This window comes from Meriones unguiculatus, chromosome 18, assembly GCF_030254825.1.
Source record: "Meriones unguiculatus strain TT.TT164.6M chromosome 18, Bangor_MerUng_6.1, whole genome shotgun sequence".
NCBI lineage: Eukaryota > Metazoa > Chordata > Mammalia > Rodentia > Muridae > Meriones > Meriones unguiculatus.
This window is the reverse complement of record NC_083365.1, coordinates 5,432,263-5,455,706: the sequence shown is the minus strand read 5'-3', so window position 1 is coordinate 5,455,706 and position 23,444 is coordinate 5,432,263. Positions and strand designations below refer to the sequence as shown.

General features: G+C 37.2%; 1 protein-coding gene and 1 pseudogene across 1 annotated transcript; both read right to left on the bottom strand.

Moving 5' to 3' along the window:
* Positions 1 to 302: 302 nt before the first annotated feature.
* On the bottom strand, positions 303 to 1,226 carry LOC110543605 (olfactory receptor 5T7-like; annotated as a pseudogene).
* A 7,900-nt stretch (positions 1,227 to 9,126) lies between these two features.
* On the bottom strand, positions 9,127 to 10,091 carry LOC110543606 (olfactory receptor 141). The gene has a single exon (XM_021629882.2). The coding sequence runs from the start codon at positions 9,921 to 9,923 to the stop codon at positions 9,156 to 9,158; it is 768 nt and encodes a 255-aa protein (XP_021485557.2). The 5' UTR covers positions 9,924 to 10,091; the 3' UTR covers positions 9,127 to 9,155.
* Between the last annotated feature and the right edge of the window lie 13,353 nt (positions 10,092 to 23,444).

Sequence of the window (23,444 nt, the reverse complement as noted above, 5' to 3'; positions counted from 1 at the left end):
ATGTATAATATATAGTCAAAGAAAATATATGTGTATATATTTGTCCACTGTACAATTCAGGTAGTATCATTACTATTTAAAATATACATGTAAATATATATGATTACAAACATAAAAAGAATATGGATATATAGCTTTTCTGTATTGAAAAGAAGACAGGATTGGCATTAACCAATGCCTTTCATTTAGGATGTATATGAGGATTGAAATATATTGATTAATAAAAGGAACATTTTCAACATAAATATTTATATTATTTAAAGAATGACTTTTTTACCTCAAATTTATAGAAAAATACTGTTTTATCTACAAAGTTTTTTACCAAACACTTTTTTTATTGCCTCTTTTACATCTTTGTTTCTCAAACTATAAATGAGAGGATTCAGCATGGGAATTACAAAGCTGTAAAATATAGACACTACCATGTCATGTTCCAAGGCATAGCTGGAACTTGGTCTTACATACATGAAAAGAACAGTACCGTGAAAAATAGACACTGCAGTTAGATGAGAGCCACATGTAGAAAATACTTTTCTTTTACCTTCGGCAGAATGTGTTCTCAGAATGGCTGACAAGATGAAGCCATAGGACTTCAGGACAATCAGGATGGTGACTATCTCAATGGACCCGACACAGTAGAAGAGAAGAAGCTGGTTGATGTGTGTGTTGGAACAAGGAATTGCCAGGAGAGGAGGGATGCCACAGAAAATATGTTTGACTTCATTGGATCCACAAAAGACAGTCTGAATGTGGCCACAGTGTGGATAACAGCATGCAAAATTCCACCAGCATAGGAAGCAATGATGAGTGGCACATAAACTCTGGGTGACATGATTACTACATAGAGAAGTGGGTTGCGAATGGCTATATAACGGTCATAAGCCATTGCCTCCAAAAGAAAGCATTCTGTTGTGCCAAAAGTAACAGCCAGAAACATCTGCACAGCACAGCCAATGAATGGAATGACCTTCTTCTCTAACATAAAGTACCATTTGGGGAGTGATAACAGAGCAATAGCAGGCATCCACTGATGACAACACACTCAGAAAGTAGTACATGGGGTTGTACAGGCGGGAATCCCCAAGGACCAGAGCAACCAGTCCTAAGTTACCCATGATTGTGAAGAGGTAAATCGCTAGAAAGAGTAGGAAGGAAAGAATCTCCAAGTCAGCATTGTCTGTGAAGCCCTTCAGTACGAATTCAGTGGCTTCAGTGATGTTTTCCATGTTGAAATCTCATAAAAGAAATTGAAAGTAATCAGCAAATCATAGTTTATATTACTATAAATGAGGTGAGATATGGAAACAAACATTTTCAGATCAAGAGAGGCATGGATACACAAACATAGATATCACATGATTTTAAGAAGTAGATCACAGGGTAATGACACGATGGTGGTTTGATGATGATTTGAGCTTTAGTATACCACTTGTTGCAGAATGACACGGAGGGTGTGTATACATACCCGGTGTTGGCACAGCCATATCCACGGAAAACGGCGAGAGACATGAAGACAGCACAGCGGATTGACACAGTTCCAGAAGAGCTGAGCGGATTACTGAGTACTGCAATCACTGCCATTCTGTCTCTACCTTTTGTGTCTGGCCTCTGTGTGCTGCATTCTTGGGACTTTCTGCATTATGGTTCATTTTATGTCTTTCCTGAGGAAAATTATCTAAATCTTTTTAGGATAATCTTAAAATTAACTTTATCTGGACACTATTTGGAAGTCTTCAATCCTAAAATTAACTTTATCTGGACACTATTTGGAAATCTTCCTTATGCCCTAGAGATCACTAACCACAGATAAGCACACTGATGTACAAGGCTGCTACTCCAGGAACCTTCCTGGAGGATCTGCCTTGGAGCAAATTCAAACATTATAATGCATTCAGGGTAAACAGACATAATTGACAAACCCTGACTGGCCAGGAGAATAGGTTCCAGATTCAAGGTCTCTTTTTACTATAGGTTTAGAGATCTCTGAAAATGTATTTTAAAGATAAGGGATCATATAGGGTATACCTCTGGAGGAATGTAACTCAGTTAGTAAGATAGATTGACTAAAATGAACTTTTCTTACTTTATACACAGACGATGAAACACATAGTAAAAGAAATTAGGTCTTAGTATTTGCTATTCATAAAAAGACTGATTCCTTTATTGTCTGTTTTTCTGGAATCCTTTAGAACTACAACGTCAGCCTAAAACCTGGCTATAATGTAATAAATGTGATCGCTTTTGAGAAGACATTCTTTAGAAATTGGAATTATAGGGATGATAATAATAATAAAATCTGTTCTGTTTGTATTTTTAATTATAACCGAACTTGTAACCCTGGGTGTGTAATGAAAAAATCAGACACATAATCTCTACCATCTAGATAATCATTAATCTGTTTTTGCTCTGGGAAACATAAATAAATAAATAAATAAATAAACAAACAAATAAATAAATAAATACACCTGATTGCTAGTCAGTCAGAGCTAAGAGATTTGACTGACCGTACATTTGACTAACTCTCCCTCACTAACTCCTCATCACCTCTGCAGGCGGCCATCAATGATCCTAGGTCTAGGAATATCCCCTGAAAGGCCCCTGGCACAGTGTACGTTTTAATTAAAATTTTATGTTCTTCTCTTTCATATGTTACACCCTGACCTCAGTTTTTCCTTTCACCACTTCTTACAATTCCTGCCTCCACCCTCCATTCCCCAGATCCATTCTTTGTTTTTCTTCAGAAAAGAGCAAGACTTCTTCCAGGGGTATCAACAGAACACAGCCCAACAAGTTACATCAAGAGCAGGCAGCCGGGCAGGGAAGTGGTGCACACCCGCAATCCCAGCCCTCGGGGAGCAGAGGCAGGCGGAGCTCTGTCATCTGCAGACGCTGCGGGCAGCCTGGTCTACAAAGCGAGTCCAGGACAGCCAAGGCTACAAAGAAAAACCCTGTCTCAAACAAAACAAAACAAACAAGAACAACAAAAAGGATTATCCATAGAAAATCATGTCAAGGCTGCATGAGGCAACCCAGTAGAAAGAAACGTGTCCCAAGGGCAGGCAAAGGAGTCAAAGACATGACTTCTTCCACTGTTAATATCACCACAGGAAGGCCAAGCCTCATATTCACAACATTTGTGAAGAGAACCTAGCCCAGACCCAAACTGTTAAATCAATAGTTTTAATTCATGGTATTTAAAATTGCAATTTTTATGTGATATATAATTTCATCATTCTCTGCTCCCCTTCCTTCTTCCAAGCTGTCCTGTATATGTTCCTGCTGAACCTTCTTTCAAATTCATAGCCATTTTAATTTTAATCGCATCTTTCTCATCTCTCTGTGTGCATGTGTGTATAATGAGATATACAATAGAGATATATTCCTCCTTAAATTTAGGTCAGCTACAAATCCACACTGAATATAATTAAGTATTTTTATCTTAAAATACAATAAAACAAAAAATAGCCTTGGTACAAAAATTACCTATGACATAGAAGATGTTGAGTTGCTATATAAGGACACTGCATTGTACTAGAATCATATTAAATCTGTGAAAATTATGCAGAATAGTTTGTGAAAACCTATTCTAAAATTGCACAATGACAGTTAAAACTCATTAATAATGTAGGAGAATGTTTTATGAGAAAATTATTCCCAAATCAAAATTTAAAAGGAAATTATGGAATATACTGATATATATTGATTATCCAATGTATTACACATAGATTACATTTTATGAAACATTTTAGGACACAAATTATTTAATTGTTAACAATTTATATCTAAGAATTATGGTTTTTTCCTATGTAGATGTAAGATTCCATCTCACAGTATAGTTCAGGATAGCCTTGACTGCACAACAATCATCTTTCTTCCGCTTCCCAATAGCTGTGGTTATTGAGAGATTTCAGCTGCCCACTTCCCCATATTCTTTAAAGAATATGATGACGTCTAGTGATATTTTGAAAATACACTTGTTTTTTGATAACTGAGAAAATGGAACTCAGTTTCTCAAAAATCAGGCTTTTGTACTAGATGTGGATACAAAAGATGCAGGTCTGAGGAAGTCAGTAATAAAATATACTCTGAGGTCTATAGCCAAAATAATTAGCAACCTTTCTCATTGATTACTGAACAGTGGATGCCTAGCTTCTAAATTAGTGTAAATGTACTTGTAAGTATTGTTAGAAAGTATAGAATTTCATATATTCTAAGAAAAATAATTAAACAATACATTTGTAAGAGGGCAAGAACTGTAATTTGCGTTTATTGAACAGCTGCTAGAAGATCAAACTTCTGCACACTTTTCATTGGCTACCTTATGGGAAGCTGTGTATTTCACCATGACCAGAGCCATGACCCAGCACAGAGTCTCCGCCACAGTGTGTGAGCTTTGAAGCTTGTTATGAAACATGACCTCCTGCTGCAAAACTTCATTGTATAACTGGATTCCCCAATCCTTGTCCCAAGGAATTCAAGCAAAACTTAATTTCAATATTTCCTAGTTTTCTCTCATTTGTCTAAGAATCTTCATTTACTATTCATAAAGAGAACTATTAGTAGATTGTTTTTAAAAAAATGACAGTAAATAAGTAAAAGCTAGTGTCTAATATGTAACTTTTAGTAGTAAAATTACTTAGTATAAAATAACATTGTTGAATTTGAAATGCTATGTTCTAGACTCAAGAATTCCTCAAAATGTCCAATATTTTATCTTAACCAAAGAACAGTAAAGAAATGTTTGAATTTTCCGTGAATATTTATAATTTAAAGTGTTTATATCTGCTTACTCAACTGTGATAAAGCCCAGAGGAGACAAACCATGGGGAATAAGCTCCCATTATGAATTGTTTGAAAATAACAAGTTAATGAATTACTTCATTAAAAAAGCGTGTTAAGAGAATAAATGCTTCTTTAATGAGCAGATACCTTCTGATATTTTCCATTCTTTCTTCATGGTATAATTTGTGTTGTACAAACGAGGAGGCTGAATTCTGATATTTCTGTACAAACACATCATGTCCTTTATTTTCACCTCCATTAACCTCGATGGTGTCCACCCTCCTGAATATCACTTTCCCCTTTTCATATATTCTTCCTTCTATTGTTATATCCCATGTCCATAATCCTGGATATTAACATACATGTTTGTAAACTAACTCAACTTTATGTCAATTTAGCTAAACAACAGAATTTTGCACACCTTGCCCTGGGCTTGTGACTTTCCTAACCTTGGTTTTGAGCAAGCATAGAACACCAGATACAGAGTCCTTCTTATGAAATGGGCCTCAAATCCAGTCAAGGACTGTGTTACCCCGTAACAGTGCTCTCACAATATTACAAGTAGCCACATGTTTCCTGACATGTTGGACATGTTGGACACAGGACATGTGATTTGATGCTTTTTATCAAAGGCAATCCGCATAGCACATTTGACACTATAAACGCCATCACCAGGGAAGGAGTTTCCTTTCCAGCAGCTTCAGGTTTATTTACTGTGCAAACAAGGTGTGTGACGACTTCAACAATAGGGCCTCTCCTGTTTCCCTTCTGAGTGAGTATTAAGCATCTTCCTCAGGGTCACCCTTGTAGTTTAGCTTCTTTAGATCTGTAGATTTTAGTATATTTATCCTATATCATATGGCTAATTTCCACTTATAAGTGAGTATATACCGTGTGTTTTTTTCTGCTTCTGGGTTACCTCGCTCAGGATAACCTTTTCTAGTTCTATCCATTTCCCTTTGTTAATAGCTGAGTAGTATTCCATTGTATAAATGTACCACAGTTTCTGTTTCCATTCTTTAATTGAGGGCTATCAAGGTTTTTACCAGATTCTGGCTATTATGGATAAAGCTGCTATGAGCATAGCTGAGCAAATGTCTTTGCTGTACAGTTGATGCCTATATGTGGTATATTGGGTCTTTTAAATTTTTTTTTTAAAACGGTTAATTACAGATTATTCATTTTGTATCCCAGCTGTAGCCTCCTCCCTCATTCCCTCCCAATCCCACTCTCCCTCACTCATCTCACAGACCTGGGAAAGCATCAAAGCAGCCTATTCTTCCTAGACTTGGCCAACACTTCAGCCTTTTGACCTCCCTACAGCGCCCCCAGTGTCAGTAGGAAGTAGCCAGAAGAGAATCTACGCCCATTATTCACTTGTTAACAAAGGGCTGAAATGGTGTGCATCAGGACCAGGACAAGCGGCTCCAGGTTCTCCCAGTGTTCCCCCGTCCCTACCTGCTGCCTTGCATGGCTGGCAACTCTCTGTTGACAACCCTCTACCCTAAATTTTCCAGGGCAGAGACTTCTCTTATTCTTAACTTTGCAACCTGACCATTTTGTTGCTAGAACTCTTCTCTCTCTCTCAACCTCTTGCATGACAACCAAGAGCTGCTTTCAATGATCCTAAATTTATATACTTTAACTTACCTTATAAAAGGCAGCCCAAGCTCCCTATTTTTAATTATAGAAAAAGGGAGGAATGTTGGGATCAGTAAGCAGGCACTTCTACGGCCAGCCCCAAGGGACCTGACAAACAGGTTCTCAGGCATTTGTGAAGATACCCTGACCACCTGGAACTACCTGCTCATACCCTGGGTCACCCTATGAGAATTCCTGGAGCCCCCCTCCCTCTCTTATTTTCTCTCTCTCTCTCTCTCTCTCTCTCTCTCTCTCTCTCTTTCTCTGCAAACCCCCTTCCCCTAATAAACCTCCCACATGGAACCGATCTCGTGGTGTGATTTGTGAACCCGCGTGTAACCTCCACAGCGCACAGGCACATGTTACCCAGCATTCCTGCGTTGGTCCTAACATTGGTGCGTTGGTCCTAACACCTATACCTCCCAAATCCCTCTCTCCTTCACTAGGCTTTAACTCCTATACTTGTTTTCTCTATGATCAAAAGGAAGATTATAATAAAAAGTACCCAGAAACTTATAAAAATTGCTCATATTGATACTGCAAGTACCATGGGACAAAGATAGGCCATTATAATTTCTCCTCTCATATTTCCACTTGTATATTCAAGACAAAAGGGTTGCTGGATGGGAGGAGTGTCACTGGAAAACTGCATTGTGACCACTTGCAGCAGGCTCCTGAAGTACAAAGATATATTACCCACTCTACCAACATCTGGGTGTAAAAATAAATAAATAAATAAATAAATAAATAAATAAAACGAAGAAAGAATAAGAATGTGATAGTTGTCACACTTATTTCAAATTATGTGTAAGGAGATTGCATTATGCTGATGACTCCGTTTCTTTCTTTTTTAAAAGTCTTTTTAAATTTTATTTAATTTTCATTTCTAGAAGCCTCACACATCTCTAACCTGAGTAGGATACAGACAATAGGTAGTGCATAGAAGTGAGAAGAGGCTTATGCAGGGAAAGACAATATCTATAATGTGTTGATCTTTATAAAGCATGCTTTAATTTTGATGTTCTTGAGTTTTGATATAATCCTGACAAATATTATTGTCTGGTTTTCTTCTCTCTGAGGAATTGAAGGATGATACTTATGTTCTCCATAATAAAATAACATAGTCATACTTAGAAGATTAAAGACAACAGAAACATTACCCGTGCTGGTTGAAGCACAGGTTATGATTAAATTGATACATGATTTATTTAAAATTTATTTATGTATGATTCTATGTGCTACAGACATATAAAAAATATTTAACTAGAGGCCTTGGGTACAACTTTGTCCTAAAGTCCTTGATTGCCACGTGTAATGGGCTAGGTATATTTTCCTGTGTGGTGAGTGGGATTAGAGAGTACAATACATAATAAAGTCAGAGATTGGTACTTAATGAAGGTAATATATACTATGGTTAACCTGTTGATTAGGTAGCACTTCACCAAACTAGTCAAATACAACCATGATTTTGTATGCAATAACAGCCCTGAATATTGAATATATTTTTCAAGTAATGAGGTAATATACTTTCATTTTAAAACAGGGTCATATGACTATATCATATAATTACAAATGTTTGTATGCACACACACAGGATTCAATGTTAAAACTAAATACCTCGTGTTTAAGAATGTGTCTGAATTTAGAGACACAGTCTTTTAAAATGAAGTTTATTATAGTGAGGTTTTTTTTTTTTTTTGGTTAGGTGCTAATTCAATATAGTTTGTATTTTCATAAGGCTAGATTAGGAAAATGACTAATCTTTTAATTAAGAGAAAGACTATAGAGGAAACTACAAGGGAGACTCTGAAAAAGATAACAATCTCCAATATACCCAGAAAAGCCAATGAGCATTTTTTTCCTGTGAAAACTCTTTGATCTTAAATGTCTAACATCCAGACATAGAAAAAATGAGTTTTTTGCATAAACCAGGTGTTGTATGGTATATTGTTAAAATAGTCCTACAAATTACAATTATTTCAGCAGATTTGTAAGTGATTCTCTCTGAGAAATCTTTGAACACAGATTTTATAAGAAACAAATAAATGCCACACTTTTACATATGTAAATATTATGCAGAAAGTTGAATGTAATCATTATTTAATTTTTAAAAAGACTGTAATAACAATCCATATATATTTTTTAAAGTTTCATTTATTTATTAAATATACAATGCTCTGTCTGCATGTACACCTGCACACCAGAAGAGGGCACCAGATCTCATTATAGATGGTTGTGAGCCACCATGTGGTTACTGGGAACTGAACTCAGGACCATTGGAAGAACAGTCAGTGTTCTTAACCTCTAAGCCATCTCTCCAGCCCAACAATGCATATTTTAAAATAATGTTTATTTAAACTAAAAATAAATGGAATTTTATGTTCTTCAAAAATCAAACATTGAAGTGATGTTAGACAGCTCAGTATGTAAAATGCTTGCTAGCCACATGTGGAGATGTTAGTTTGAATTTCTAGAACCCATATGAAGCTAATGATGAAAAGATACATCTGTAATCAAAGTGTTTCTAAGCTGAGATGAGTCGTGGAGACAGGAGAATTAACCTTGAACCTTATATAAAAAGTAGCAAACAGCAATGATTTTGTTTGAATGAATTTGATTTGAATGAATTAAAGACTGGTGAAAAAAATTCAATGTAAAATACGTAAGAAAATACATTAAAACTTCATATTAAATACTTGTAATAGAAGCGCAAAAAAGTTTAAAATTTGAATTCAGGGTTTACTATGAAAGTTTTTTCTCAGAACTCTTCTCATAGCCTCTTTGACATCTTGGTTTCTTAGACTGTAGATGATGGGGTTGAGCATGGGAATCCCAATGGTGTAAAATGTGGACACTACCATGTCATGCTCCAGGGAATAGTTGGAACTAGGTCTTACATACATGAAGAGGATTGTGCCATAATAAATAGACACAGCAGTGAGGTGAGCTCCACATGTTGAGAAGACTTTCCTCCTTCCATCAGATGATTTCATCTTCAGAATTGACAACAGGATAAAAGCATAGGAGACCAGAACGATCAGGATGGTGACTAGCTCTATGAAACTCACAAAGAAGAAGAGCAGAATCTCATTTATATAGGTTTCAGAGCAGGAAATAGCAAGTAGAGGAGGAATATCACAGAATATATGTCTGACTTTGTTAGACCGACAGAAAGACAGGCTGAAAGTGGCAGCTGTGTGGATAACAGCATGCAGAATTCCACCAGCATAGGAAGCAATGATCAGTGGCACATACACTCTAGGAGACATGCTAACTGCATACAGAAGTGGGTTGTGAATAGCCACATATCGATCATATGCCATTGCTGCCAAAAGAAAGCATTCTGTGGTTCCAAATGTAACAGCAAGGAACATCTGCATTGCACAACCATGAAATGAAATGATTTTGTTTTTGGACATAAAACCTACTAACATATTTGGGGTGATATCTGAGGAATAGCAGGCATCCACAGAAGACAACACACTGAGGAAGCAGTACATAGGGTTGTGGAGTTGAGGATCTCCAATGACTAAAATAATAAGTCCCACATTTCCTATTAGAGTAAAAAGGTAAATTGCTAGAAAGAGGAAAAAGAGAATGATCTGAAGGTTAGTGTTGTCTGTGAGTCCCCTGAGGACAAATGTAGTGGCTTCTGTAATGTTCTTTATGTTGGACTCTCGTGCAACAGTGTCGAAGATCCACTGGTTAGTGTCCATAGTACTATAATAACAACAGATAGTAATGTAAGTCAATGAACAAAGACTACATACTTATATACTCCAATCAGTGGTCAAGGAAAAAAAATGGCTGTATGGTGATGTAATAATATATGTCACCTACATACAATGAAGTAGAAGATACTGCTGTTTAATATTATGCAGATGGACATATTACGTAAAATATTCTATTGGTCCAAATCAACCAATATCAAAATTTCAATGGCATTCTTCACAGATTTCACAAATGAATCCTCAACTTAAATGTAGAAAAAAGTCTCTCTCTTCCAGAAAACAATTGCAAAGCTATCACAATACTTGATCTCAAAATATGTTACAAAATCATAGGATCAAAGACAATGTATTTCTATCTCCTCCTTCTTTCATAAGATTCCATGCATTTTGCCCAAAGTTTGGCTATGAGCCTCACCATCTGTTTTGATACCCTACTGGGGTAGTCTTTCAGAGGCCCTCTGTGATAGGTTCCTGTCCTGTTTTCTGTTTTCTTCCTCTTCCAATGTCCATCCTGTTTGCCTTTTTGAGTGAGGGTTGATAATCTTACCCAGGGTCCTCCTTGCTTAGCTTCTTTAGGTGTACAGATTTTAGTATGTTTATCCTATATTATATGACTAATATCCACTTATAAGTGCATATATGCCATGTGTGTCTTTCTGCTTCTGGGATGCCTCACTGAAGATGAGGCCCAGGAGTCTTTTCTGAGACTGATACTCCAACCAAGGACCATTAATGGAGATAACCTAGAACCCCTGTAGCCCATGGCAACCCAGTATCCAAGTGGGTTCCTTAGTAATGGGAACAGAGACTGTCTCTGACATGAACTCGGTGGTTGGCTTTTTGATCACTTCCCCTTGAGTGGGGAGCAGCCTTGCCAGGCCACAGAGGAAGACAATGCAGCCAGTCCTGATGAGACCTGATAGGCTAGGGTCAGATGAAAGGGGAGGAGGACCTCCCCTAACAGCGGACTTGAAGAGGGTCAGGGAGAAGATGAGGGAGAGAGGGTGAGATTGGGAGGGAGCTACAGCTGTGATACAAAGTGAATAAACTGTAATTAATATAAAAATAAAAATAAAAAGACATTGTATACCACTACAAAACCCATATGTACACCAACAAAATGGAAAGAGACTCAGAAATAAACACACATAACTAAAAAATTGTAACTTTCATCAAAGGATTCAAAACCAATATTAGAAACAATCTTCTTCAATGAGTGGTGACATGTAAATGGGATAGTCAGGTGTAGAAGAATGTTCCACTGTGCTTAAAAATCCTTCTAAAAGTATAAATTATCATAATTTTAGGAATGGCTTCCTGAAAATGAACAAAATCCAGAGGAAAGACATCAAGATACAGGCAAGAACATTCTGAAAAGAACCCTCCTGGCATAGAATATAATCTCCTAAACTGACAAAAGAATTACAAGAGGTTAAACAGCTCTGTTCAACAAAGGAAATCATCATGAGAATGAAACCAGTCTACGTCCTAAACAACAAACCTGAATATTTGTTCATTATTTATCACACAAGAGATTATTAACATCTAAAAATTATACAGAACTTTCATAATGAAATTTCAGTGAATGAAGCCTTCCATACAATAAGTGGGCCAAAGAACTGAATAGATTATTCTCTAAAGGAAGGAAGAAAGAAAGAAAGAAAAGAAAGAAAGAAAGAAGGAAAAGAGGAAATAATTAAAAACCAGTTGAAACGATGTTCAGCATTCTTAGGAAAAATGCAAACTGAAAGTTCTTTGCGATTCTTTCTCAACACAGTCATATGGCTATCAATGAGAAAACAAATGGCCACAGTTACTGGTAAAAGAGGAATACTTAAAAACTGTCTAGTGCTTGTGGAAACACTTGAAACCACAGTGGATGAGGTTTCTGAAAAAGCTGAATGTTGACTGCCATATGATCAAAGCTTTTCCACCCTGTGCTTATATCTCAAAGGGATGAAGTTCCTACCAAAGAGGTAATTGCACATCCATGTTTTTTGCTAAACTATTTACCAAGGCTAAGAAATGGAACCAGTGTAGATACTCATCATCATGAGAATGGATATAAGAAATATGGTGCATATACAAAATAAAATTGTACCATATATAACTAATAGTGAAATCATGTAGGATAAATAAACTAGATTTTGAAAGTTGAACACTCATTTATTCTCATATGTAGAACTTGGATTTAAATTGAGAGACTTAAATTGAGAAACTTAAATCAATCCCACTGAAATCAGGGACAAGGCAAGGCTGCCCACTGTCTCTGTAGCTCTTTAACATAGTTCTTGAAGTCCTTGCTAGAGCAATAAAACAACTAAAGGGGATTAGAAGAATACAAATTGGAAAGGAAGAAGTCAAAGTATCACTATTCCCAGATGATATGACAGTATACCCGAGTGATGCCAAAAATTCTACCAGGGAACTTCTGAAGCTGATAAACAGCTTCAGCAAAGTGGCTCAATACAAAATTAACTAAAAAAAAAAAAAAAAATCAGTAGCCCTCCTGTATACAAAAGCAAATGGGAAGAAAGAAATTAAAGAAACAATATCCTTCACAATAGCCACAAAGAACATAAAGTACCTTGGTGTAACTCTAACCAAGAAAGTCAAAGACTTGTATGAAAAACAAAAAACAAAAACCTCCAAGTCTCTAAAGAAAGAAATAGAAGATAGCAGAAGAGGGAAAGATCTCCCATGCTCATGGCTTGGTAGGATTAACATAGTGAAAATGGCCATCTTACCAAAAGCAATCTACAGAGTCAATGCAATTCCCATCAAATTACCAATGCAATTCTTTACAGACCTTGAAAGAAAACATTTCAAATTCATATGGAATAACAAGAAACCCAGAATTGCTGAAATAATCCTCTAGAATAAAAGATCTTCTGGAGGTATCTCCATCCCTGATCTCAAGATGTCCTAGAGAGCAACAATGACAAAAACTGTGTGGTACTGGCTTAGAAACTTCTTCAATATGTGAATATAGGACATGGGAACTGAGGGTTTGTCTTCTTTTCCTACCTCATGAATACAAGCTCTGTGCCATGTTAAACGTGAGGCTTTCTCTTACAATTTGTTCCTCTTAAACTGAATAACTAAGCTATGTGATGTTGGACAGCCAAATAAAATCACTGAGGCAATACATTTGCAAAGAAAAAAAAAAATAAGGTCCTATAATATACCAGACGGAGCAATAAATCTGGTTGAGTATGAAATGAAATTAATATTATTATATGATAATTTAGAAAGTTTCCATATTAGGTCACAAAAATAAGTATTGAAATGATATTAGTAAAAAATATGTGACCATAGACCAAAGCCAAATAATTTATCTTCAGCAATACAAAACATATTGATTATTAATATATAGGCCAATATAATTTTATTATGATTGAATCTAAAATATTTTGAATATATTTAATTATAAATTTTATTCACTATTTCTAGATGGGTAATACATGACCTGTTGATATAACTCACTGCCACACCCACACACAATAACTACAATTCAGATTTCTACATTATAGTGAGTTCATTTTGAGTTCAATTAAAATATTGTAAGAAAATATGATGGTCCGACATTGAAGTACATTTGTCCTAAGACAGAAATAAGTCAGAATAAATAAAAAAGGGAGCAATTGAGAGTTATAAAAACAAAAAACAACAAATTTTTTAGGAGTTTAATGATGTTGAATGTGAGTTGTGGTATCCTGTGGCTGTTATTCTAGCACCGTGAAGGCTGAAGCAGGAGAATTATTGTGAATTTGAGGTCATCATAGGCAACATAGTGAGCTGCACGTTGCCTACCCTGTTGTACAAATACGTGACCAGTCTTTTAAACTATTACAGAGTCAAATGGTCAGCCATGAAAACATACATCCAGACTCAGGGCTTGTACTGAAGTATTTAGAAACATATATGCACATACACAGAGGATATTAATGAATAAGAAATGTCATTAATTTTAAAGGGAGCAAGAAGTGTTATGTGGGAGGGGTTCAGGGAAGTAAAACAAAGGAAAGGAATTAATAGTTATAATTTCAAAAAGTAAAAGATTTTCAAAAATGTTACAATCTATATCTGTAAAATAATTTTAATAGGGAGCAGAAAACACATCATTGTTTCATTCTACACATTACATTAAAATTCCCATCATCACAGGGAACTTAAAGAAAAATACTGTTGTTATAATTGTAATTCTTAAGATTCTTGACACCAGAGAAACATCAGTATTAAGTAGTAAACCAAAGTGGCTTCTAGATTAGAAGACCGTTAAAATTTTATTTTATCAAAGTATAAGTCCCACTAGACTGCAGATGGATGGACTGTATCCTTCCCATACATTGCTGCTACTATTGTTCATCCTTTGAAATGGTCTGTTGTCTTTAGGAGAATAAAAATACATACTATGAAAATTAGAACATTCTCATACATACTAAAATGCATAAGTCAATACTTGTTTTGTATATTTCCAAGAAAGGGTTGTTTTTCAACATGTAGATGAAATTTGATAACAATTAAATATGGATACACACATTTTATTAATCCATGCAGTAATCAGTAATTAAAAAGTTTCACACTATGTACAATAGCCAAAAATATGGTAAAAATTCTGACCCTATATTGTATTCTCAAAAAAATGTTCTGTAAGTGACCTAAAATTTCTCTTACCTGTGGAGCCAGCAAATTCATGCTTATTTTGATAACAACATGGTTAATTTGGAATGTTTATATCTACTTAAACAAATCTTGATAAAACCCCAAGAGATGACCCAAGGGGAAATTGCACCAAATAATTGCTGGTTAAAAATAGCAACATGATGAAGTATTTCATAATAAAAGAGTTAATATACTAGAAAAAAACACTACAGATTGATATTCATAAAATAATTGAAGTTATCTAAAGTCTCATTTTGAATGATAACACAGACACACTCTTTAAAATGTTTCATTACTAGCAAGAAAATCTTCAGAGGTATGAAATTCTATGACATGGCTTTGAAATTTTGTTGTAATTTTTACTTCCTATAACCTGATTTCCTGACTGGTATTACAAGGTATTTAATGTTGCAATTTATTGGTAAATATAGTAAGCTATAATAATGTAAAATATCACTATTCTTGAGTATCTGTTAATGTTCATGAGCTTTAAAAACATCACATTTTACTCAGTTAAACTTACAACCTAAACTACTGGATATAAGTCAAGTAGAAATATTAAGTTAAATAATAGATTATTATATTAAGTAATTACCTCTGAATGAGTTAACCCAGCTCCAAAAACACAAAAATGGTATGTCCTCATTTATAAATAGATTTTAGCCATAAAGTACAGGATAACCATGATGCAATCCACAGACCCCAAGAAGCTAAGTCACAAATGAGGCCCAAGGGAAGATCTTGAATCTCACTCAGAAGAGGAAACAAAATAGACAGTGGAGGTGGATGGGGCAAGGGAGAGGGGGATGGTATAGAAACAGGAAGAATCAAGTATGGGGAGAACTGAAGAAAAGATAACTTGGAGAAAGAATTGAAATTGGTGGGGGTGGAGGCACCCAGAAATCTAGAAGAGAAACATAAAGAAATCTATGAGGGTGACCATATCTTAGATTCCTAGCAACAGAGAAAATGGAACCTGAAATGGTCATCTTCTGTAACCAGGAAAGACTTCCAATGAAAGGGTTGGGACAGAACTCACCAAGAAAATCTTCAACCCAAAATTTGTCCTGCTTCCCAGAGATAGAGCAAAAATTGAGGGAAGAGCCAACCAATGACTGGCCTAACCTGAGACACTTCCTATGAGAGAGATCCAACCCCTGACACTCTAAATCATATCCTGCTGTACTTGCCAACACAAAGATAGCATAATTTTCCTTTGAGAGGCTTCACTCTACAACTGATGGAAACAGGTACAGAGACCCACAGCCAAATATTAGGCAGAGTTCAGGGAATCTTGTGGAAGAGAGATTGAAGGAGACAGATCATAAACAACACAAGACAACCTACAACTCTCTACTTAGCAACAGCTGGATCAGGGAAGAAATGAAAACAGGAATTAGGGACTTCATAAAATTCAATGAAAATGAAGGCACAACTTAACAAAATTTATGGGACATAATGAAATGAGAAAAGTTCATAGCACTAAGCGCATTCACAAAAAGTTTTAGACATCTCATACAAGCAACTTAATAGCACACCTAAAAGCCCTGGGGAAAAATAAAAAAAGCAGACAAACTCAAGAGGAGTAGATGGAAATAATCAAACTCACAGTTGAAATCAATAAATTAGAAACAATTAAAACAATTCAAAGATAGAGTCTTTCAGAGGCCCTCTGCAGTAGGCTCCTGTCCTGTTACTTGTTTTCTCCTACTTCCAATCTCCATCTCATTTGTCTTTCTAAGTGAGGATTGATCATCTTATTCTGGGTCCTGTTTCTTGTTTATCTTCTTTAGGTGTACAGATTTTAGTATGTTTATCCTATCTTATAGGTCTAGTATCCACTTATAAGTGAGTGTATACAATGTGTGTCTTTCTTCTTCTGGGATACCTCACTCAGGATGATCTATTCTAGATCCATTTCCCTGCAAATTTCATGATTTCCTTGTTTTTAATTGCTGGGTAGTATTCCACTGTGTAAAGGTACCACAGTTTCTATATCCATTCCTCCATTGATGGACATCTGGGTTTTTCCCAAGTTCTGGCTATTACGAATAAAGCTGCTTTGAACATGGTTGAGCAGACTCTACCTAGCAGTGTATGAAAGCAGATGCTGAGACTCATAACCAAAATTTTGGGAAAGTGCAGGGAATCATATAAAAGAAAGGGGAGTTAGTATGACTTGGAGCTCCACAAGGACCAAATATATCAGGGCATAGGGGTCTTTTATGAGACTGTTTCTCCAACCAAGGACCTTGTATGGATATAACCTAGAACCCCTGCTTGGATGTAGCCCATGGTATCTCAGTACTCAGTATCCAAGTGGCTACCCTAGTAAGGGAAACAGGGACTGTTTCTGACATGAACTCAATGGCTGGCTCTTTGACCTCCCCCCCACTCCCAAGTGAGGAGCAGCTTTGTTAGGCCACAGAGGAGGACACTGCAGCCAGTTCTGAAGATAGCTGATAAGATAGGGTCAGATGGAAGGGGAGGGGGACCTTCCCTATCAGTGGACTTGGAAAGGATAAGGGTGGAGATGAGGCAGGGAGGGTTGGATTAGGAGAGAATGAGGAAGGGGGATATGGCTGGAATACAAAGACAATAACATGTGATTAATGTAAAAAAATTAAAATAATTAAAAATCAATTCAAAAAAATCAATGAAATCAAGAGCTCGTTCTTTGAGAAAAAAATCAACAAGATAGACAAACTCTTAGCCAAACTAACTAAAAGGCAGAGAGAAAATATCCAAATCAGCAAAATCAGAAACAAAATGGGGCACATAATGACAGACACTGAGAAGATTTAAAGAATCATTAGGTTATAGTTCAAAAACCTATATTCCACAAAATTTGAAAATCTAAATGAAATGGACAATTGTCTGTATAGATTACATTTACCAACCTAAACAATGAACAGATAAATAGAATAAACAGTCCTATATGTTCCAAAGTAACAGAAGTAGTCATCAAAAATCTCCCAGTCAAAAAAACCCCAGGGTCTTATGGTTTCAGTGTAGAATTATACCATTCCTTCAAAGAAGAGCTGACTCCAATACTCTTCAAACTATTTCACAAAAAAGAGACAGAAGAAACATTGCCAAACTCATTCTGTGAGGCCACAGTAACCATGATACCTAAACTACACAAAGATCCAAAAAAAAAAAGAGAATTTCAGACCTACCTCTCTACTGAACAAAATAATATGCAAAAATAATAAAATACTCACAAACTGAATCCAAGAACACATAAAAGATATCATCTAACATGACCAAGTAGGTTTTATCCCAGGCATGCAGAGGTAGTTCACTATAAGGAAATCTATCAATATAATCTACCATATAAATAAACTTAAGGAGAAAAACCACACGATCTTCTCCGTAGATGCTGAAAAAGCATTTGACAAAATCCAAGACCCATTCATTTTCAAAGTCTTGGAGATATCAGGGATACAAGGCACATACCTAAACATAGTAAAAGCAAGCCTATAGCCAACATCAAACTAAATGGAGAAAAACTTAAATCAATCCAATGAAATCAGGGTTAATCCAAGGCTGCCCACTCTCTCCCTATCTTTTCAACATTGACCTTGAAGTTCAAGCTAAAGCCATAAGACAACTAAAGGAGATCAAGAGAATATACATTGGAAAGGAAGAAATCAAAATATCCCTAGTTGCAGATGACATGTTATTATATATGAGTGACTCCAAAAATTCTACCAGGGAACTTCTGCATCTAAAAAAAAAAAAAAAACGCCTTCAGTAAAGTAGCTGTGTACAAAATTAACACATTAAAAAATCAATAGCCCTCCTATATAAAAAAGACAAAAAGGCTGAGAAAAAAATTAGGGAAACATCACCCTTCACAATAGCCACAAATAACATAAAGTACCTTGGTGTGACTCTAACCAAGGAAGTGAACCACCTGTATGAAGAAAAAACTTCAAGTTCTCTGAAGAAAGAAAGAGAAGAAAATATCAGAAGATGGAACGATCTCCCATGCTCAAGGGTCAGTAGGATTAACATAGTGAAAATTGTCATCCTACCAAAATCAACCTACAGAATGAATGCAGCTCCCATCAAAATACCAACACAATTCTTTATGGGACTTGAAAGAACAATTCTCAACTTCATATGGAAAACTGAAAACCAAGAATTGCTAAAACAATCCTGTACAATAACAGATCTCCATCCCTGATCTTAAGCTGTACTATAGAGCAACAGTAATAAAAACTGCATGGTACTAGCATAAAAACAGGAAAGTGGATCAATGGAATGGAAAAGAAGACCCATAAATAAACCTACACACCTACAGTTACTTGATTTTTTTTTTTACAAAGAAGCCAAAACCATACAATGGAAAAATGACAGCATCTTCAACAAATGGTGATGGTCTAACTGATGCCTACATGTAGTAAAATGCAAATAGACTCATATTTATCACCTTGCACTGAACTTAAGTCCTAGTGGATCAAAGACCTCAACATAAAACCAGACACACTAAACCTGTTAGAAGAAAAATTAGGGAAGAGCCTTGAACTTGTTGGCACAGGAGACAACTTCCTGAACAGAACACCAACAGAACAGGTTCTAAGAGCAAGAATAAATGGGACTTTATCAAACTGAAAAGCTTCTGTAAAGCAAAATACACTGCTGTCAGAACAAAATGAAAGCCTACAGATTAGGAAAGGATCTTCACCAACACTGTATCTGACAGAGGGTTAATAGCAAGAATATATAAAGAACTTAAGATTTTAAACCCCAACAAACCAAGTAATCTAATTAAATAATGGGGTACAGAACTAAGCAGAAAATTCTTAATAGAGGAATATTGAATGGCAGACAAACACTTAAAGAAATATTCAAATTCTTTAGTCATCAGGGAGATGGAAATCAAAGTAATCCTGAGGTTTCAGCTCACACCCATCAGAATGACTAAGATCAAAAACACAATTGACAACACATGCTGGAGAGGATGTGGAGAACGGGGTACTCTTCACCATTGCTGGTGTGAATGTAAACTTGTACAACCACCTTGGAAATCATCTGGCACTTTCTCAGAAAATTAACAATAGTGCTACATCAAGATCCAGATATAGGAGAGAGGTTTCCAAGATGGCGGCGACTAGTGTGCAGCTTAGCTGAAGAAGAGAGGACCTGCAACGCGGAAATTGGTGAGTGAAGGGGCTGATCAACCCAGAACAGAGTTATCTAGACCTCCAAGAAGAAAGAGACTAACCATGATCTGAGTCCATCTAGAATCAGATCACAGCAGACTTCTTTGGGAGGAGACACCCTGAGAGGTGATCCCCAGGCACTTCCAGGCAACCAAAACCCTACTCCCTCTTCGGAGGAGACAGGAGGCGCCCAGCAGAATCTGCCACAGACCCCACTGTCTGTACCCCAGCCCCAGCGAGAGCTGCAGCTCCCACCAAAAAACAAACAAACAAACAAAACAAAACAAAACAAAACAAAACAAAAAACCAAAAAAACCCCCCGAGATCGAGGCTGAGAAAACCCAATCCTTTCGGGCACTCCCCCGAGAATCAGAACGCCACCATAACCCTGCCTCGGCAGAGTGGAAGGATAGAGAGGTGCACAGCGGCTTCCTAGCGCCCGGAACCCAGAGCTGCTGGCTGCTCCTAGCAAACAAACTTCAGCTCCGGATCTGGGACTGTGGTCATTCAACACGTCTTGAGATTCTCCCGGGTCCAGCACAAAAAGGTCTAGCACCAAGTCCTAACATCAGCGCCCCCGACCCCTGGCAGAGAAACCCCAGCTCAGGATCTGGACTGAGAAGTCCCAACCCCTTCTGGCACTCCCCTGAGAGCATCTCCATAAGCTTGCCCTAGCGAAGGGGAAGGTCAGAGGGGAAGGACAGAGAGAAAGCCTGCCAAGGACACAGCACCCCCTCTCCAGCTCACCCAGTGGCCCCTGGCAGAGAAACCCAAGCTCTGGATCTGAGGACACTCAACCATACCTGGTACTCTCTCGAAATCAGCAAACATAGGTTCTACTGCCAGGCTGCTTCTGGCAGAGAGATCTGGGCCTGGGATCTGGGATTGAGAACACTCAACCTAACTCTTTCCCACGCCACCCCGGGACCAGTCAACATAACCCCTCCTGGCAGAGGGAAAGGACAGAGAGGCAGCACACAGGAAAGGTGGACACTGAGTCCTGCGGCCACAGTGCCACAGAGCTGACTGTTAGCCTACCCGCACATTTCCCACAGCAGGACCAAATCAGAGAGTAGAGAGCAAGGGGAACCCCTGTGCATTCCAACTGGTCCTGCAAGAGTGTGAGTGAGCCTTCTAGGTAGAGTTTGCCACAGACCCAGGGCCTCTCCACAGAAGCAACCAGACGAGATCCCTGCCACCCACACCCCTAGTGTGGGCATCATAGAGATTCTTGAGATAGCGACCCAATGTTGAAGCCTCTGCCTTGTGGGTCCACCAGTGTAATCCAGGCAAACAATCCCTGGATCTCAGACAGAACTGCATAATAGTGGCCTGCAGGCCACAGCAATAGTCAGAGAATCTGCGCATGTACACTGTGCCTGCTAAAAGCACATGCAAATAGGGCCAGCGTCACATTCCTTACTTAGGCAAAACTGAAACCACAGTGCACGCTCCCAAACCAGAGAACCTCTCTCATCTTCCTGAAAAAACAGTCCAGAAAACAGAAAGAGACGATCATAGCCCGAACTACAATCTCGAGAAACAAACAGTGAGGGTTATAAATAACCAGATGGCTAGAGGCAGACATAAGAACACACCCAACACAAATCAGGACATAAAGACCTCACCAGCAACCCCACAAAACAATGGACACTTCAATTCACTAGATATACAAGAAAACGACCTCAAAACTATGTTTCTCCAGCTATTAGAGGCCCATAAAGATGAAATGAATATAGCCCTCAGAGAAATAGCCAAAGAAATTGAGATGAACAAAGAGGAAACAAATCGTGCTCTCAGAGAAATGACCACAAAAATTGAGGCAAACAAAGAAGAAATGAACAAAGCTCTCAAAGAAGTGTCCACACAAATGAAAGCAAATAAAGAAGAAATAAACAAAGCTCTCATAGAAATACAGGCAATTATAGCCAAAATAGAGGCACAATTAGTGATACATAGAGAGGAAACGGACAAAAAATAGAAGCTGTCATTGAAAAGCAGGACTTCACACTCAAACAGATGAAGGAAATGGTGCAAGACATGAAAACAGAATTAGAATCAATAAAGAAAACACAAGTAGAGAAAAACCAGGGGCTGAAGAACATAGAGAAAAGATCAGGAACTACAAAGGTAAGCATCACCAACAGAATACAAGAGATGGAGGAAAGAATCTCAGGAGCTGAAGATACACTTGCGGAAATTGACACATCTCTCAAAGAAAAAATAAAATCAGAAAAGTTCCAAACACAAAACATCCAAGAAATCAAGGACACCATGAAAAGACAAAATCTAAGAATAATAGGAGTGGAAGAAAAAGAAGACATCAGGTTCAAAGGTCCGGAAAATATTTTCAAGAAAATTATAGAAGAAAATTTTCCCAACTTAAAGAAGGAGATGTCCATAAACATACAAGAGGACTACAGAACACCAAGTAGACTAGACCAGAAAAGAAATTCTTCACATCACATTGTAGTCAAAACACTGAACCTACAGAACAAAGAAAGAATTCTAAAAGCAGCGAGGGAAAAAGGCCAAGTAACATATGAAGGCAGACCTATCAGAATCACACCAGATTTCTCAACAGAAACTATGAAAGCCAGAAGGGCCTGGACAGAAATCATACAGTCCTTAAGGGACCAGATTCCAACCCAGACTACTATACCCAGCAAAACTTTCAATCAACATAGACAGAGAATTCAAAATATTCCATAACAAAACCAAATTTAAACAATATCTACATAGTCACCCAGCTCTACAGAAGTTACTAGAAGGGAAACTCCAAACCAAAGAAAACAACTACATCTAAGGAAACAGAGGAAATAGATAACTACACAACAAAAAAACCAAAAGAATACAAGCAATGAAACTCAGTGATACCACCAACCCCACATTAAAAGTAAGTAACAATTGTTGGTCACTAGTATCTATCAACATCAACAGACTCAACTCCCCAATAAAAAGACACAGACTATCAGAATGGTTGCGGAAACAGGATCCAACATTCTGTTGCATCCCAGAAACACACCTATGCAACAAAGATAAACACTACCTCAGAGTAAAGGGCTGGAAAAATGTTTTTCAAGCAAATGGTTCCAGAAAACAAGCTGGAGTAGCCATCCTAATATCTAATAAAATCCAAAGTTAATCAAAAAAGATAAGGAGGGCCACTATATTCTCATCAAAGGAAAAAGCCACCAAGAGGACATCACAATCTTGAATATCTATGCCCCAAATACAAGAGCACCTACATTGGTAAATGAAACATTATTAAAGCTTAAATCATACATTGATCCTAATACCTTAATAGTGGGAGACTTCAACACTCCACTCTCATCAAGGGACAGATCAACTAGACAGACACCAAATAGGGAAATAAAAGCACTCACAGAATCCCAAAACCAAATGGACCTAATAGACGTCTACAGATCTTTTCACCCAAACTCAAAAGAGTATA